Raw genomic sequence first — 18,939 nt, forward strand, 5'->3', positions numbered from 1 at the left:
CAGAGCAATTAGACTGATAAAGCAGGGAAGGTGCCAAGGGCATATTCAATATAGATGCTGTTATGGTCTTCAGTCTCGTAAAAAAAGTTACAGCTATTGAGCATTAGTCTCAAATATCAATATTTTAGCACTTTCTCTTGAAAAAATTAGTTCACAGTCCATTATCCATCTCAAAAAAGCCTTTGCTGCACAAAACACTTTGATTTTATGTGTGCATGTAAGGCTGATAAAAATATTTTTGAGATGATATTTGTGAATTTAGATACAGGATTTCTTTGTTCAAGTCCAGTACAATCCTTTCTACTGAACTGGATACCATCTAAAATTAAACGGATCGAAACATTTATTTGAAGAAATAAGCACAATAATAGCTTTTGCAATAGTTTTTATAAGGTAAATGTTAGTTTTGGGCTAGAAAAGGGTAGTGTTTCCTATGTCTTGGGCTATAATCTCTTTCCTGGCTAGGGCTCCTATGTGTTTAAACAGGTGAGCACTCCCACCCCACTATGATTCATGTTTTGTCAAATAGTTTTCAAAATAATGAAATTGGTGTATATCTATAGAACTAGTAGCCTGCCTTCATTCAACTAACAGCTGCTATTTAGTTCCACCTCTACCATACTGGCTAGCAATTTGTACATGTAGTGCTGCTTGCTTCAGTCAAGTTTTTGGGTACTAACTCTTCTCGTGTGGTGGAAAGAAGAGTAAAAAGAAAAGTTGCACAGTACTTCCTATCTGAATAACAGCACATCCAACATTGGGAACATCATAAAGAAGGGGTATGATGATGGATTTGAGGAAGGGAATTTTTCCTAACTGCCAGACTCCTTTTACATAAGAATCTCCTTCCTGCTTCTTTTTCTTTTTTAAAGTCTGATGGGATGTTCATTTTGTCTGGTAACATCCTGAGTTCTGCTATCAAAGTTACACAACCTTTCAGACCAGCTGCTGGGCAGGGAGAGAAACCTAAGAGGATATTTTAATTTAATTTCCTAAAGCAAAAAGGGGACACAGAACTTTGAGAACCTTGCGAAACAGTTGATTACACAAGAATGTAGCTCAACTATGTCGTACGCATGGAGATTTTAGGACAGAATTCCAGGGAAATGCCTTTTAAAGCCAAATGTCAAAGTAGAAATAATTTTATTGGGGAGGGGGAAGTCATTGAACTTGGGTAGTAACATGTTGCCTGTTTGAGAAAAGATGGGTTTCAGAGTTTCTTGCAGAAGAGCTCTGCTGAGATACTACATCTTTGCAAGGTTTTTAGAAAAGAAAATACATAACTGCCTAGTGTTGTGTGATTATAATTCACACACTCAGTGTGCATACCACTAAAATACACGAGCATTTTCTGTATGCATGCCTACATATTTTATTGCTTAAAGTCACATTTTGTCACGTCTAGAAGCCTATCCTCAGAACTGGAAATTAGACAGCACTGATTCAGAAGAGAAATAAGCTTCACACAAGAGGCATCATCAACTCCAATTTGTCATACTTTCAGGAACAAATGCTTCATGTAGATTCACCCCAATGAGGTAAGTCATAAGTTAATAAGAATGCCATGCTGAATGCTTCTGGCATCACCACCCTGCTTTGTCAGGAAAGGGCTCTCCCATGTACTTTCTTAATATTGGAAGCTGGTGAATATTTTACTTACTGAGGCTGAATGTTAAGTAATTAGTCTGAGCTCTTAATTCCATGATAGATTTTTTCCAAAAAAAAAAATAGTTGCTGAAACTACTTAGCTGCTCTTTATTTTTAAGCATGAAGTCCGATTCTAGAGTCACGGAACATCTGTGTTCAGAGATTTGCAACTTGCCCATGAATCAGGAAAGTGTGTAGAGAAGCCTCCCACTAGTTGCTGCTGTTCATAAATTTTTTTGGAACTACAATTCCCATAATCGCTGAAAAGTCCATGGGACAACTGATGGGACTTGTAGTCAGAATATCTGGAGGACACCAGCTTGGGGAAGGATACAGGATATCCTTGCACATTCCTAGCAGGGGCACTTCAGTGAGAAACCCAGACTAATAGCTACTTCTGTGGACATTGGCTGAGAAGTGAACTTCACTGACGTTTAATGCGGACGATACCACACAGCAGACTTAAAAATTAAAGGAAAACGTCATCTTGGTCATGGCATTGTAGAGTTGGAAGTGATATCGAGTGTCATCTAGTTCAACCCCTGCAATACAAGAAACTCCAATAAAGCATACGTGATAGGTGGCCGTCCAACCTTTGTATGTGATAATACTTTGTGGAAAGTTACTAGAATGTGGGAAATTTTATGGTTAAACCCCTTGACAGTTCAAGCTTCAAGGCCCCAAAATGTAGATCCCTTCACAACCAGCAATGAGGTCTAGGTAACCAGTTGCCTTCTTCAATGGGGTTATGTTCCAGAACAGATCACCATGCCTTTGCAACATCTGTGCTACTGACTCAAGTGTTGGGATTGTTGAAATATATACAACATAGATCAAATTGAGTTGTGCGACTCAAATTGAGTCTACTAGACCCAAAAAGTTTAAGCAATGTGGACTAGAGTCGCTGGGGGGGGGGGTCCTCCGCTGCGATTAGAGGCACTGAAACTTAAGCTTCATTCATTAGTTTCATAGTGGATCCGCCACTGGTTTAAACACTTGACAGAATGGAGGCAACTCGACAACCCTCTGCCTCTTGGTTTGTTAGGTTGATCGATGGGATGTGGCCAGGGAGTGATGAAAGATAATAATAATAATAATAATAATAATAATAATAATAATAATAATAATAATAATAATTAATTATACCCTGCCCATCTGGCTGGGCTTCCCCAGCCACTTTTGGGCGACTTCCAAAAAAATATTAAAATACCATAATACATCAAACATTTAAAGCTTCCCTAAACAGGTCTGCCATCAGATGTCTTCTAAAAGTCTGTTAGTTGTTGTTCTCTTTGACATCTGGTGGGAGGGCGTTCCACAGGGAGTGATGGAAGATAGAGATGTGAATTTTAAATATTTAACTAAAAGTCAAGCGGCCAGTGAACCCAGCCAGTGTTTGCTGTGATTTTGGGCAGCAACCGCAATCCTCCCGCAAAGGACGCAGCAAAGTTTTTGCTCACAAGCCTCGATTCTTATTTCGTGATTTTTTTGAGTTTTCGAGCACTTAAAAAGTGCAGCGCGCCTGTATGCCAGCCAGTCAACGGAGAGCAATGCAGTTTTGGACGCAACTGAATTCTGAACCTGGGAGGGATCAGAGCTAGGAGTTTCTTTGCTGCATTTCCAAGTCAGAAACGCAAATCAACCTCGGTGCCCTCACCTGTCAACCTGCAAGACGGATAACGGACTGCACTGCAAGGCTGTTGGTAAGCTATTTATTTCTCGGCCACAATTCAGAACGGTCTGCATTTGGCGTTAAAAATGTAGCATTGCCGGAGATTTATTATTTCCCCTCCCACGAACATTTCTCGCGAAATATAGGGCTAGGAAAAGCGTGCACCAGCTTGGGTCTGGCCTAGCTTCTGCCTGACCGCAGCGACGCTAAAATCCCGATTAAAAAAAATAATCAACTCCATGGGGAAATCTGGCAGATGCGAACCCGGAAGCTCCTTATGGATGCACTGATCTATCCTTTTTTCCAATCTCTGCCGGGGGATGCCCGGGCGCGAGGCGGTTCCGGGTTGCCGCCCTTGGCTCCGCCCCCTCCGCCCCCGCCTCGGCGCGCGGCGTCCGCCCGGTCCTAAAGGTCAACCCTCTCTGCAGATTCGTTTCCCTTGCGCTCTTGCCAATGGCGGCTGCGGCGCCCGGCGTGACGGAGCGCTACTTCACCCGCTGGTACAAACCCGGTAAAGTTGCAACAGCAGAAGCGCCGCGGAAGCTCTGTCTCGGGGCGGTGGCTCCCCGAGCGGCCTTTTCTCCGGGCTGCTGGTTGGGGATGGTGGGATTTTTATTTGAAATTTATGAAACCCCTCTTGATTGCAAAAAACAAAACAAAACACCAAACAAAGCTCAGAGCGGTTTGCAAAAAGATAAAATATGGATCCGGCGCGAAGGAGGGTTTGCAACAGAGATGGGGTTGGGGGTCGAATTTGCAGACATTATAAGGGGTGCTGGTGGGGGTTTATTTAAAATTTATGAAACCCCGCTTGATTGGGGGGGGGGGGAAGCCCCTCCAAAGCAAAAAGACGAAATAATATAATCGAGAAAAAATGGTAAGCCCTGCTTTAAAGCATGGAAAAGTTAAAATACAAAAATAGATCAAAACTGCCTTGATTGAAGCATCTTGGGTAAAAGGTAAAGGGTCCCCTGACCATTAGGTCCAGTCATGACCGACTCTGGGGTTTCGGCACTCATCTCGCTTTATTGGCCGAGGGAGCCGGCGTACAGCTTCCGGGTCATGTGGCCAGCATGACTAAGCCGCTTCTGAGGAACCAGAGCAGTGCACGGTAATGCTATTTGCCTTCCTACCAGAGTGGTACCTATTTATCTACTTGCACTTGGTGTGCTTTCGAACTGCTAGGTTGGCAGGAGCAGGGACCAAGCAACGAGAGCTCACCCCGTCGCGGGGATTCGAACCGCTGACCTTCTGATCAGCAAGTTCTAGGCTTGCCTGAACAGGGATTTTTCTAAGCAGGCCTGCTTGAGCTCAATAGGCAGGGAGTTCCAAAAGTGTAGGTGCATGCCAGGCTAAACGACCAAGCTTTTGCAAATGCAGACCAGGGGCGACTGGTGGTAGGTTGTTTCATAAAATGTGTTTGCCACTTGATTGTTAAAAAAAAAAAAAAACCAACCTCAAAGCAGTTTACAGAAAGAGCAATGAAACCAGGGAAAACCCTACTTTAAGACATGGCAAAAGTTAAACGGCATGAAGATTGTCCCAGTTCTCTAAGCATCTGGATAAAGGTATAGGGACACCTGACCACTAGGTCCAGTCGTGGCCGACTCTGGGGTTGCGGCACTCATCTTGTTTTCTTGGCCGAGGGAGCCGGCGTACAGCTTCCGGGTCATGTGGCCAGCATGACTAAGCCATTTCTGGCGAACCAGAGCAGCGCACGGAAACGCCGTTTACCTTCCCGCTGGAGCGGTACCTATTTATCTACTTGCACTTTGACGTGCTTTTGAACTGCTAGGTGGGCAGGAGCAGGGACTGAGCAATGGAAGCTCACCCCATCGCGGGGATTCGAACCGCCGATCTTCTGATCGGCAAGCCCTAGGCTCTGTGGTTTAACCCACAGCGCCACCCATGTCCTTTAGCATCTGGATAGGATTGCCTTAAAGGAGGGTGTTTTTAAGCAGGCAGCAAAAAGTCTCTGCAGCAAAGATGCCTGGCTCCATCTCAACAGGCAGGGAGTTCCAAAGTTCAGGCACTGCCGCACCATATGATAGAGTTCCACTCCCAACATCTGGAGGACTGAAAGTCCCCCATCCCTGCTTTACAGGATGCATAGACACATATGCACACTAGTCCAGTAGTAACTGACTCACTCTCTGATTTTCTAAGCCATTTTGGGTTGCCTCGGGCAAGAGAAAGTGGCTAACAAATTTAGTGAATAGGAATAGAATCATAGAATTGGAAGAGACCACAAGGGCCATCGAGTCCAACCCCCTGCCAAGCAGGAAACACCATCAGAGCACTCCTGACATATGGTTGTCAAGCCTCTGCTTAAAGACCTCCAAAGGAGGAGACTACACTAATTGGAATAGTAATTTATGTAATTGGAACTGCAGCAGCACATAGCCTTGGGCTGGCCTCATCCAGACCCACCTCTTCCAAGGCCAATCCCTTTTACTCTGAAATGAAGACTTACATTGTGATCCCATGATTCCCATTATGTTACTGATCCCAGGGCAGGTTGGAGCATTAAAAACAATATAAGACGCCTAATGCCCATTCCGTGTTTGCAAGAACTTTAGTGTGGCAGTGCCTACACTTTGAAACTCCCTGCTTTTTGAACTGAAGAACTTTTTGGCACCTAAGAGCATTCCTTTTTGGGACTACCCAGATGCTTACGAGGTTGCAGTAATTTTAATGTTTTAGTGTTTTAGCTTTTCTATGTTTTAAAGTTCGGTTGTGAATTTTTCTTGATTTTACTGTTTTACCATTGGTAAATCGCTTTGAGGTTGTTGTTTTTTTTAACAATCATTTTTTAATAAATTATATGTTTTATAAAATTAAAAGCAAAAGGTTTGCAACTGCATTTCTTGCAATTAATCCCCTCTCAACCAGGCTTTAGCCTTTCCACACTTCCTTGTTGTTGTTGCCGCCTCCCCTGCTATAAGAAACAAAAACGGTCAGCTTCTTGGGCCAAGAAGTGTGTTTACATAATTTCAACAAATTTCACCCAACCTCATCTCTGCATGTTATTTTTGTTTGTCTGGAAAGTTACTTATTTGATGGTTAATTCCCTCCTCCACAGATGTCAAAGGTAATCCATGTGAGGACCATTGCATATTGCAGCATTCTAACAGGTAAGCCTTTTTGCAGCCCATTTATTTACATGTTAACTTGGAACTGCTTTTGTGTTCAGTGGGGGGGGGGTCAAGTAAGTGAGCACAGGATTTGTTCAATAGCTCTTACTTATTAAGAGATTCTTGCCTCAACATTGAGTCAGTTGAGATTAGCTGCAGTCAGGCGCACATCTAAGGGATGGTGCAATTGATCTACGTTGTATTGTTTTAAATAAAATGTGCATTAACTTACTTATTCGCAGCCAGCGATGGATTGAGGCCTTTTAGGGCAAAAACGTGCTCTCATGAACAAAAGTGATAGGTTTACTACACATAAGAATTTTTGCAGCTTAATTTAGCTGGATACACCCTGTAACTTTAAAATGTTTTCCTACCTAATTTTTGTACTGGTTATTTTTTTGTACTTTTGGAAAACTGTTTTGAGAAGGCTTCTGGCTTCATCAGAGTAACTCATCCATAATAAAGCGGGGCTTCCCAAAGTAACATAATTTACTGTATTCAGTAATTTCCCTAGCAGTTGGCTCTAGAGAAGTCCAAGCAGTTCATTGTTCTAACCTCTTTTCTTGTAGAATCTGTGTTGTCACTCTCGCAGAGGCTCACCCTCTTCTTCAAAAAGGAAAATCCATTGAGAGGATTAGTTACCAGATCAGTGCCAACTGCAGCAGGCTGCAAAATAAAGTTTCTGGGAAGTCTAAACGGGTATGTCTCATTCCATTTTTTAACTTGGCTTTAGTGTGATTGTCTAGTAAGAATTCTTTTTTAAAAACAAATACCGATTCTGCTGGACTTAGAGGAGGAACAGTTTTTAAAATATTGCTATCTGTAAGGGGCCTATTGGTATTTACAGAGGGGTTAACATGATATAGACTAAAATAGTATGTGCCTATTGTTGGCAAATGTATTTATGAAGCTATTTTGTGTGAAAGAAGCCCATCTTCCCCCTTTTCCTAGTGACCTGCACGGCTTGCTTCCTCTTCTGACTTAGGGAAGATTAGATTGCATTAAGAAGAGGGTCTCTGCCTGTCGGTACGATCCATTATACTTGAATTCCCTTCCATATTCTTGCTAGAAGGAAAACAAGAATAGTCTGAGGCATTACCTTACCGCTAAGGAGGGAGGCCAGACTGCCAGTTACTAAATGCCAGTTCAGGTTTACTGAAACAAAGTCAGGGCCTAGAGCCTAGAGCAAACTTTTCCAGCAGGGGGCCGGTCCACTGTCCCTCAGACCTTGTGGGGGCTGGACTATATTTTGAAAAGAAGAAGAAAATGAACGAATTCCTATGCCCCACAAATAACCCAGAGATGCATTTTAAATAAAAGGACACATTCTACTCATGTAAAAACACCAGGCAGGCCCCACAAATAACCCAGAGATGCATTTTAAATAAAAGGACACATTCTACTCATGTAAAAATACGCTTCTCAGAAAACCCTCTCCAAACCACATCCTCCACCCGTCCTGCTCTGTTTCAACTTCACTTGTTTTGGCCTGGCTAGACTTTGTCCTTGAAGTGTGATGATGTCTTCTGCTTATCTTGAGAGGGGTGTGTGTGAAAATCTCTTGAATCTCTGGAGCCAGAATGCAGCATACTGTACAAGGAATGAGACGCATCCATTGCTGTTTTGTCTACTGTCTCCGCGAACCACAAGTTGCTTGCAGAGACCACAGAAGACGGCCCCCCTCCCCCCCCCATTTCTAATCCTGGTGTCAATTGCCTTGGGCACCACTGTAAGCATTTCTCTGAAGGAGAAGGGTATCCTCAGCAAAAATCATGCTATCATTCCCCCTCACCCCAAAGGCTTAATGTCAGGTTACAACAGATGTAAGTTTATACTGGCAGCCTAATGGGTTTCATAAAGGACCCTGGATCTGAACATGGGTTTCCTGGCATTCAGAATCTAATGCCTATCAGTTTTGTCCACATTAAGGAAGGAAACGGCATCTTGCTTAATTTAGAAGTTTTTTGTTCAGAACAATAAAACAAGGTCCCTGGACTTTTACTGCTGGCAATGAAAGCTGTCAGGCTATTGCAGAGTTTCCTTTTCTCAGAGTCTTAATTTGTATAACCTCTGTTTCTCCCCAGGGTGCTCAGTTCCTAACAGAACTTTCCCCTTTGTGCCGAGTTTTCTGCTCAGATGGAGAAGAGTATACCATATATAGGTAAGCAAGAGAGTTTTGTTTACCTTGCGTTGCTTCTACCATTCGAGAGTTTACTAAACTGGAAATTCTTTGCAGCTGTATAAGAGGGAGATTGATAGAGGTGAATGAAAACATTCTGGACAGTCCACCTCTGCTGCAAGCCAAGGTCAGAATTTTAAGCTAGCTCTTAGCCCTTCTCTTCCTTCTGCATTCTCTCTCTTACTTTTTGTCTCACTTCTCATGTTTTCCCCTCTAGCCTTCCACAGATGGGTACATAGCAGTTGTATTGCCAAAGTTTGAAGAAAGTAAAAGCATAACTCAGGGACTTTTGACGAGGAAAGAATACGAAGATGTTTTGTCAAAACGCTTTAATTCCGTTTCTTGATAAGATGCACAGAATGAGAACTCATCATTTTACTAGCAGTCGCATGAACTGAGCGAGACTGCTTCCAGTATACCCCACAATAAAGTGACTTCTCCGCTTTCGTACTTACGCGGAAAGGAGAACTGAATAAAAACGCTTTGAATTTCAAATAGCAACAGGTCTGAGAATTTGTTCTTTTTTCAGCGCAAGCAAGCAATTTTTTAAAAAAAGCACTTTGAAGGTTCTTTTATTAACAATAATAAAATACTTAAATCTCCAGTGATATCAGTGGAACTTCAAGAGAACTTAATTTTGACTGTGGCATTTAAAGGGGGATTGCCAAAAGACAACCGTGTTTCCAGTATCAACAGAAGTTTTGTTTACCTATAGTTTATCATTTCACCCTCTACTTTATGAAGTGAAGGCTAAATCTTGACAGAGTGGCATCTATCTACCATTAACAAGTTTGTTATTTGGAAGAGTTTAATGTTGAAATGTACACCTGAGCGAAATATTGTGGATGGTAGCTAATGCAATAACTAGACACTCACTAGCTAATATGGCCTTTTCAGTCACATGGTAATTTGAGTAGAAGGCTTAACCTTTCTCCTCACTTGCCCCTTTTCTACACAACCAGCTTTTTGCCTCCATTGAGAGTTTGGGATAGGACTGGCGTTGCAGAAGAAAAGAGGCAAGCAGGTGACAAGGACAGAAAATAGATGGCGGGGAAGCCCTTATTCCATACTTTGCACATCAGAGTAATGTGCAAAGTAATGAGTAACGAGATTGGGAATTCTCTTTTTGCCATTAAATGTCTAATTTTTATCCTAAGGTAAGAGAATAAAAAGGAGAAATTAACCACAGCCACATCGGTCATTGCCTAAGTTTCTCAGGTTTGCAGGACTCTAAATAGGGGTTGAATAATAGCGAGACTTCAGACCAGAACACTTCAATAACTACAGCAAACATACATACATACATATATACATCTCAAACAAGAATGAAGAATGTTTAGTTTCTACAAAACAAGTAATGCCCTCTTTGTAGTGACTGGTTTTAACAGCTACAACTTACTTCCAAGTGGAATTATATAACCTTTGTTAGCTACCTAAAACTGAGGGATAAAATTTTACACTTAAAGCTGCAGTCCTAGGCTCACTCACTAGGGAGGGAAATCTCCCTAAACTCCCTGGGAGATATTTCTGATAAAATAGCTTAGAGCATACGACACAAATTTTACTGACTGTGTGAGCGTACTATAAAAACAAACAAGACAAACACAAGCTCTTAACTAGTTGGCTTCCTCAGCACTAACGAAAACCTTTATTTTTAGCTTTGTAAGTTGGTAAATTTGGTGGTGTTCTTTTTTTAAAAAAATAGTGAGGTTTTCAGAAGGCTTTTATCCTTAAAGCTTTCTTGTAACTAACAAATGCTTTCAGAAGAAACAGCAGCTTGGAGACCTTGGGACCAAATCTTGCCCCTAAAGAGACTATGCCTGCCTCTTTCCCTTCCTCCTCTCAAGGTAAAAGTGGGACCTGTGGCAACAGAACCTGTTTGCAGGTCACTTTAGGAGGAAGGGGGATAGATTCTAGTCCCACCCGTTACTCCCTTCTCAAAAACACTCTTCCACAATACCTATTTTCAGACCAGGGTCCTTAGTGGTGACAGTTAAACAAACAACAAAATACCAGTATTTGTCCGTCCACCCCATGTAGCATATCAAAAGACTATCCAGTTCATGTACATAAAGATCTATAGCAGCATCTTTGGGGTTGTAGAGTAAGACATTCATAAATGCACGGGATTACAAAAATAGCGGTACATATTAATAGTGAACAAAAAATGTATTCATTTTACAAAAATATGCAGCCATTTAAAGCTGTGTGTTGCTTTTGTTAACTGCCAAGTACCAAGACATCTATTAGATGTGAAAAGGTTACAAGAGCTTTTTCTATCCTGGTTTCACCTTTCTCAAAAGAAAGCAATTAGGAGAGGCTTAGTGTACAAACTCTCATATGGAAATCTTTTTGTTCCCAAAAAGCGCCTTAGAACGGTTTGTTCTCCAAAACACTGAGGTATGCGACATGCTGTTCCAAGGATTTTATCCCAAAGGAGTCTGCTCTCCCAGCCAGGCCACCGCTTTCTCTTGCTACGGTCTGCAGGCCATTTTCTCTCCAGGGATGATGGGCTCTAAGATAGTCATTTCCTCCTCTGTGCTGCAATAAACGTAATTTATAAATACAAGTTGTTGCTCCATCCAGAAATGGGTTCATTTTGCCCTTGAAGCTGTCCCAGAAACTCCAGCGGGTACAGAATGCTGCAGCGAGGCTCCTCACGGGGTCTCTGCCATGGGAGCATATTCACCCAGTGCTTTTCCAGCTGCACTGGCTCCCGGTGGAGTACAGGGTCAGATTTAAGGTGCTGCTTTTGACCTTTAAAGCCCTTCACGGCCTAGGACCCTCGTACCTACGAGACTGCCTCTCCCGGTATGCCCCACGGAGAGCCTCAAGGTCCATAAATAGCAACACCCTAGTGGTCCCGGGCCCTAAGGAAGTTAGATTGGCTTCAACCAGAGCCAGGGCCTTTTCAACTCTGGCTCCGGCCTGGTGGAACGCTCTGCCTCATGAGACCAGGGCCCTGCAGGATCTGATTTCTTTCCGCAGGGCCTGTAAGACAGAGTTGTTCCACCTGGCCTTTGGCTTGGAGCCAATTTGATTCCCTCCGTCTCTTTCTTTTTTCCTCTCCTTCTCCTGCAATGAGGCTACATTTTAATATTTTAATGTTTCAATATTTTAATGTTGTATTTTAATTTTGTTTTTAAGTTGTAATCATTCAAGTTGTTTTTATTATTGCTTGTAAGCCGCTCTGAGCGCCTTGGCTGGGGAGAGCGGGGTATAAATAAAATTTATTATTATTATTATTATTATTATTATTATTATTATTATTGCATTTAGATGATGTGTGCATGCCCACTCACCTTTCTTAGTAACCTGCAGCTAAGCGGAAGAACGTGGGCCAGCAGATCGAGAATATACTTTGCTTTGTGAATGCACGCGTCCACCTAAACACAGAGTAAATCTGGGCATCACAAAAGAGTTCACGAAATGCCGCTTGTGAAAATTGCTTTCGCACTTTTATCAAACACATTTATTAGTGGCTCAAACTCCACTACAATTTCTTCCCTCCACCGTCACCTTTTAAGGATAACGAGCGCAATCCAGTAGGAAGTTTTCCAGCACAAGGCTTAATTAAAGGAACAAGAATCACATGAAGACACAATAGCACACTTGCATGGTCCCAACTCTCTTAAACGGCTCTCTTGCAGGATTGAATTGGACTGAAAGGCTTTAATCAAAGAACTAGCTGTCTGGCTTTCAAGCAATGAACCTGTTACATTTTTTCAATGCCTTAAAGGTGATTTTTGTATTGTTTTTGGAGAGTCCTTAAAAAGGTAACCTCTCTCTTTTAAAAAATGCACAAATTTAAGACAGCCCACCATTTATTATTACTTTTGGGAAAGGAAAACAGGCATCTTTGTTTTCTTTAGGGTTGGGAAGCAAGCAATATGCTGAATACTTTGTAGTGAGCTTAAAGAGAAGACAATTCATGGTATCTGTGTTACATTAGACATGCTTTTAAAACAGGCCTGAGCATACATTCTGCAAGGTGCTGATAGCATAACAAGATTTGACCTTGCTTTTTAAAAATCTGGGACCCCTATTTCTTTGTTGGAACAAGGAAACTTTTTGGAGCACCACATTTGTTTCCAGAAGACCTGTTTGGCTACGATTTGTTTTTAAGCATCACCGTATAATTGTAAAATGGCCTCCCAAGTTGAGACCTGGCTAATTTTAGCGACATAATAGCACCATATAATCTCTGCCTGCTCTATTCAATACACACAGCTAAATAGTATGTGTGATCCTCAACATTAGTCATACTCAAAGCAGGCTTACTGATTTCACTGAGTCTACTCTCGGCATGACTAACACTAGGTTTTCTTCCTTCGACTGCAAAAGAGAGAGAAGATTGAAAGAGCAAGTTCATTTGGCAAAACTGTGTTTAAAATTTATTTAGAAGCTTACCTTTGTGAAAGTTGCAGTTTTGCCCTGAACAGGGGTTTTGGCTGTTACCTGAAGCTGCTGATAAGCAGGGACCATTTTGTCAATCTCCTGTAGAACCAATGGCTTGTCATCATCTTCCAGCTGAAACGAACACATAGATGCCTCTAAGATAGGAGAGCTAAACACGATGGAATTTATATAAGGGGAAAAGGCTAGAAACCAGGCATGGAAGCATCAAGAACATAAATTTTTAAACGCAACTTCTTTTCATATTTGGAATTTGTACAGTACCTGATTAGAAAACGCAAGGAGAGCCGAGGTGAGCTTAAGTCCTTCTGCAGCAAAGGCCTAAGACAGAAGGGGGAAAGTTAAATGCAAACCTAAAAAACAGTCAACATAAGAGATGAGGGGAGGTCCTACTCTCAACAACAGGCCTGGAAACCTGTTGAACAAGTCAAATGCAGCTCAAAAGGAATACACTTTAAAATACTGTTGTTTAAGAGAGACAGCTCACTTAAAATAAATACACTGGTGTAAGAGTGTGTGTGTGTATTTAATAATACATCCACTGGCTGTCTGCAGTCCCCTCCCTTTTCCTTGTAGCCTATCCTGACCTGCAGACTCGAAAAGACCTGCTCCGAAAGAGAAACGGAGGCACGGGTATATCCAGGATCACATGTCCACAGTTTGAATGATATACAGTGGTGCCTCGCAAGACGAAAAGAATCCTTTCTGTGATTCTCTTTGTCTAGTGGTTTTTTCGTCTTGCGAAGCAAGCCCATTGACGGATTAGCGCTATTAGCGGCTTTTCTGCTGATCGGATCAGCTGATAAGCGGCTTAGCGGCTTAGAAAAAGGGGGGGGGGAAACCAGCAGGAACTCGCAAGACATTTTCGTCTTGCAAAGCAAGCCCATAGGAAATTCGTTTTGCGAAGCACCTCCAAAACGGAAAACTCTTTCGTCTAGCGAGTTTTCCGTCTCGCGAGGCATTCGTCTTGCGGGGCACCACTGTATATGGGAGGCAACACAGCAATATTCTTACTGTCTCCCACCAGAATAAAACTGGGAGGAAAGATTAAAAATCAACTTGGGGGTGAATGAAGCAAGCCCCACTTCTCTTCTCCGCTCCCAAAATTACAATCAATACACAGTTCACATATACGGAAATCCTTTTTTTTAAAAAAAACAAAAAACCCTCAAGATACATACAAATGTACTTATTAGATTTCCCCCACCTATAAATGATACCTAAGAGGAATAAGGTTTAGGGGAAATATTAACCTAGACAAAAAGTGCTATATTCATTAGGCAACCCAAAAGCCCCATGATTTAATTGCTCGGTGTTTTTGCTAACAGAACCTCACGTTGTTCCAGGAATTAATTAAAACATTTTGCTGACAGCATCTTGAAAGTAGTTTGCAAACTCTCTTTTGGTTGTTCATTACCTCTGACTGCTGAAATAAATCCTGGGTGGTTTTCAGCAGCCCTTCCCCTCTAAAGAAAAGAGAGAGAGAGAGAAATAATAATGATAGTAACAATTCCAACACCCTAAAGACAGTTTAATCTACAAAGCCCTGTGGCTCTGGAGGGCTGGGGCAGAGAAGCTGAAGATTTTGTGCAGAGGTGGGCGACTTGTGCTCCTCCAGGTGTTGGATTGCAACTCTCACTATTCCTGGCTGGGACTGATTGGAGCTGCAAGTTGGACAACTTCTGGAGTTTCTCTATCTGTGCTTGAGTGGTCCAGAAAAGGCTCTGCCAATGAGAGAACAGCTCAATCTCTCGGTTCTGCTCCAGACTTGGGCATCGCTTTGGCTGAAGATGCAGGAGCACAGTGATTTTTTTTTATTAAAACATCCCTCGCGACATGAGAACGAGCGATCTTTGCTGTAACTACATCAAGGTTACTTAACTTGAAGGTGCAAAGTCAGATTTCAACTAAGGGTGAAACATGGAAGGCCAGTGTAATGAGTTTTTTTAAATAAAAAAATAAGTTTTTCCTGTCTTGCTAGTGTTCAGAAGATGAAAGAGCAGTGACCTTAAAAATGCCAGCCAGACACTTCTCAGACTTTGCTGATGGCTTGCCTTCCCCAGGATACAAAACCAAGTACACACAAGTGCGGATTGGGGGGGGGAGTCAGCAAGACAAGCTTTCTGGGATCTCTTTCAATGCTGCAGGGGGGGGGGCAACTCTTAGATTATGGTTACCAGGCGTCCCCGTTTCCCGGGGACAGTCCCCGGCTTTACAAACCTGTCCCCGGACAAAATCCGTCCCCGGAATGTCCCTGGATTTCATTTAATGTCCTGGGATTTATATTTTAAGTGTTGTCAATTTATTAGTAGGGAATGAATGCTGCGTGATTGGTTCAACAAACAAGACACATCATATGGGGACTTTGGGCGAGGCAAAATGGCGGGTGTCACGGCAGCGAGCAGCTCCTGAAGCCAGCCAGAGCCAACTGCACTACCAGGCTGGCTCCGGGCTGCTGAGACTGCCGCTGCCGAGGGGGAACCGGGGACGCCCGGCGCGTCAACTGGAGGAACCGCTGACACACACACACACACACACATACACCGTGTGACCCAAATCGAGCTGGGAGTGAGTGTGTCCGGCCACCCGGCCAACTGCCCAGTGGCACTCCAGGGCCAGTAAAAACCCCCGGAGCTGACGCAGTGAGAAGGAGGAGAGGAGAAGGAGAAGGGAGACAGAGAAAGAGGAAGGAGAAAAGAGGGGAGCCCTGACCTTGCTGCACCCCTGCCGCTGCTGCCACTGAGGAGGAGAGGTAGGAGGGCAAGGACATGTGGCCGAGCCCAGGCCCGACCGGAGCCTACTCCATGGTGGCTAGCTCTCCAAGAGAGCAGGCTGAGGCCCAGAGGAAGGCCGCGCGACAGAGGAGACTACAGAAGAGAAGATATTACTTCTTTAATTTTTTAAATAATTTTTTTCCTCTTTTCAAAAAAAAAAAAGTCTCCCCGGATTCTTTGAAAAAAACTGGTAGCCTTATCTTAGATGCAACTCGGCAGCCCCACAACATCCCCTACAACATTGAAAGATAGGACTGCGTGGTATTTCATTAATGCCCCTAAAGAGCTTCTGTCCTAGGCAGCCGTTTCTGCAGCCAGATGGCACACGCTATACCTCAACACCAAAAAGCTGTAATGTATATATTTTTACACAGCATAATCACTGCACACGATGGCGCTTTTCAGGGCACTATGCTGAATATGCATCTGCTGCAAAAGGCACCACCGGTGCATTTAGCTCCCTTTGTCCCTTTATAGCATCAAAGTAGGGCTTGTGAAATATTATGACGTCCGCCATCCCCTTTGCCTGCCTGCCTGCCAACATTGTGGAGAAAAAGAACATTATAATCTGAGTCAAGTTCTAGGAGCTTTCACTCAATGATGCAAGGGAGAGGGGAAGGGAATACAGTGGCCATTTTCACGTTCAGCCGCATGTTTAGTGTAATTTCTTGTTTAGCCTTCAAATTAACATGAGCAAACAGAGGTCCCAGCCCCAAGGAAAATACAGTGTCAAGTTTGGCAAGGGGAGGGCAGAAAGATGAAGGCTAACAAGAATAGTGTAATGGGTATGAGTTACTCGTGCATAAACTGCTGCCTTTCTGGGGCTTAATTGCCTAGGTTAAACCGTTCTGACTGCACAGCCCATCTCCGCGTGGCTGTCTCTGTCGCTGGCAGAATCTGTGGGCGTTTCTTAAAACTTTTCCAGCATAGAAGCTGTCTGACTCCCAGTCGCCTCCTCCTCTCACTGCGCAGGAGTCTTCTGCGCAGGGAGGGCGTGGGTAGTGGAGGGCCTGTGCTCTCCCCACTGATCTCCAGAGAAGAATCCCGGAGCTCTCCCTCCGCTTCCCCCATTTGCCCCCCTTTATCCCTGGTGTTGCGCTGATTTCCTTCCTCCTCTACCGAGCTGCTTCTCCCCCTGGTGCTGGGTCCTTCGCCCGCAGAATCTGGGAGCCTCCCCTTCGCCTCTCGCTCTGATGTCAGTTCCCTGACAAATAGCTTCCTCAAACTCGTTCTCTTCAGAATATTCCTTCAAACCATGGTTTCTTCTTCAAACCATTCTCTCCTTAATATTCCTCCCTCCCTCCCTCCCTGACCCTTTTGTTTTTACCTTGTAAATAAGAACATAGAATAGGCCATGCTAGACAGGCCTTGCCCATGCCGTACAATCTCGTTTTCAGGATCATCCCACTTCTCCATCTCAGAGTCGACGCGCGCTGTCAGTTTATGCAGTTCTAAGCCTAGTTTCCCAAGTTTCATTTGCTCCTGCAAGTGATAAAAGTTACTTCCTTTTTGCTTGATACACCATTCAGATTCACAACTACTGTACAGAAAAACTGTACTAGCGGATTAAGAAGTAGTATCTTACCTCACTATCAAGCCTGACTGGCTTTAAGGCTTTCATGTTTGCATTATGCTTCTGTTAAAAAAAAAGAAGAAAAGGTTTACCGAATGGAATTTGCTTTAAGTGTTACTATGAATCCATCAAAGGGATGAGGAATGGAGTCAACAGGTGAATTCCCAAGAATGTGTGGTTTTTCAATAAAGCTCTTCCCTCCAACCCCAGACTCAAAATGATTGAATTCAAGGAAGGATTATGTTGTTGGGTCAGTGTTGGAATGAACCAACTGCTGTTCTCCTTTCATGGACTTCATGCTTTTTAAAACCCCTTCCTTATGGGCTCACTGAACACAATAGAAGTGACCCATGGCTGTTGCTAAAATTTCAGATTTTTAAATATGTGAGTAAATTAGGCAGCTAGCACAAAACTGTCAACTCTGATTGGCAGTTCTCCAGGTTATGAAACAGTCTTCTATATCACCTGCAATTGCATACTGACTTCAGTAGGCAACGTCTTGAACTGAACTACAGGGGTCTTAGGCCATGGGTAGGCAAACTAAGGCCCGGGGGCCAGATCCGACCCAATCGCTTTCTAAATCTGGCCCAAGGATAGTCCGGGAATGAGCGTGAGTAGAATGTGTGCTTTTATTTAAAATGCATCTCTGGGTTATTTGTGGGGCACAGGAATTTGTTCATTTCCCCCCCAAAAAATATATTCTGGCCCCCTACAACGTCCGAGGGACAGTGGACCAGCCCCCTGCTGAAAAAGTTTGCTGACCCCTGTCTTAGGCAAAGCACTGCAGTTGAGAAGATTACCCAACTTTCTTTTTTGTTTAGTTACCGCTGCTTCCTCAAAGAAAACTACCTTCTATAGCCAGGATGGCTATATGAGGTTTTCATCAACCCTCTGTAAGGGGGCGAAAGAAAACTAGATTTTTAAAAATTAAGAGTATGGTGGCAAATAAGGAGGAGGTATGTGGAATGGAGCAAATTAATTTTTAGTGTACAGTGGTGCCCCGCAAGATGGAAAACCCGCTAGACGAAAGGGTTTTCCGTTTTGGAGGTGCTTCGCAAAACGAATTTCCTATGGGCTTGCTTTGCAAGACGAAAGTGTCTTGCGAGTTCCTGCGGGGGTTTTTTCCTTTCCCCCCTTTTTCCAAGCCGCTAAGCCGCTTAACAGCTGATCCGCTAAGCCGCTAATAGCGCTAATCCGCTAAGCGGCTTGCTTCGCAAGACAAAAAAACTGCAAGACGAAGAGACTCGCGGAACGGATTCTTTTCGTCTTGCGAGGCACCACTGTATGAAAAAAAGGTAAATGCAGCAACCCCGCAAATGTGAACTTACCCCCGGCCTGGGCAGCGACAGGTACACACGCTTCTCTCCTAAGAACAACACATTAAAATTTGTCATGTAGCTTTCACGCACACCTCAGACTTACTTCTTTCATTTCTTTAGGCTTAAAAAAAAAATCTTTTTAAAGAAAAGAGCTACCTACCTCTAACAATTCCTCTTCACGGATTCTGCCATGGCTTTCAGTATATAAAAGGGAAATTCTGCTAC

At 43.3% G+C, this 18,939-nt stretch overlaps 2 protein-coding genes across 6 annotated transcripts in view; one reads left to right on the forward strand and one right to left on the reverse strand.

Annotated features, from left to right (window-relative positions):
• ABITRAM (actin binding transcription modulator) overlaps positions 1 to 9,133 on the forward strand; it is a 180,525-nt gene extending 171,392 nt beyond the window's left edge. The window contains exons 1-6 of one of the 2 annotated variants that reach the window (XM_083519773.1): positions 3,681 to 3,830; positions 6,402 to 6,453; positions 7,023 to 7,152; positions 8,538 to 8,614; positions 8,690 to 8,759; positions 8,850 to 9,133. In XM_083519773.1, the coding sequence (XP_083375899.1) occupies positions 3,773 to 3,830; positions 6,402 to 6,453; positions 7,023 to 7,152; positions 8,538 to 8,614; positions 8,690 to 8,759; positions 8,850 to 8,978 (516 nt within the window). In that variant the 5' untranslated portion in view covers positions 3,681 to 3,772 and the 3' untranslated portion in view covers positions 8,979 to 9,133. Of the gene's footprint in view, positions 1 to 3,680; positions 3,831 to 6,401; positions 6,454 to 7,022; positions 7,153 to 8,537; positions 8,615 to 8,689; positions 8,760 to 8,849 lie in introns of those variants that run through there. The other variant, XM_083519772.1, reaches the window with a different exon arrangement.
• Positions 8,947 to 18,939, reverse strand: part of CTNNAL1 (catenin alpha like 1) — a 57,605-nt gene continuing 47,612 nt past the window's right edge. The window contains exons 12-20 of one of the 4 annotated variants that reach the window (XR_014529599.1): positions 18,724 to 18,761; positions 17,408 to 17,458; positions 17,150 to 17,304; positions 14,466 to 14,514; positions 13,313 to 13,369; positions 13,043 to 13,162; positions 11,935 to 12,018; positions 10,250 to 11,173; positions 8,947 to 10,213 (exon numbers count right to left, since the gene is read on the reverse strand). Coding sequence is in view for 2 of the 4 variants with exons in the window: in XM_083519158.1 (XP_083375284.1) it covers positions 11,003 to 11,173; positions 11,935 to 12,018; positions 13,043 to 13,162; positions 13,313 to 13,369; positions 14,466 to 14,514; positions 17,150 to 17,304; positions 17,408 to 17,458; positions 18,724 to 18,761 (725 nt within the window). In the remaining 2 variants the exon portion in view is untranslated. Of the gene's footprint in view, positions 11,174 to 11,934; positions 12,019 to 13,042; positions 13,163 to 13,312; positions 13,370 to 14,465; positions 14,515 to 17,149; positions 17,305 to 17,407; positions 17,459 to 18,723; positions 18,762 to 18,939 lie in introns of all 4 variants that reach the window. The other 3 variants (XR_014529600.1, XM_083519159.1, XM_083519158.1) reach the window with 3 other exon arrangements.

This window comes from Podarcis liolepis, assembly GCF_965112155.1.
Source record: "Podarcis liolepis genome assembly, chromosome: 8".
NCBI lineage: Eukaryota > Metazoa > Chordata > Lepidosauria > Squamata > Lacertidae > Podarcis > Podarcis liolepis.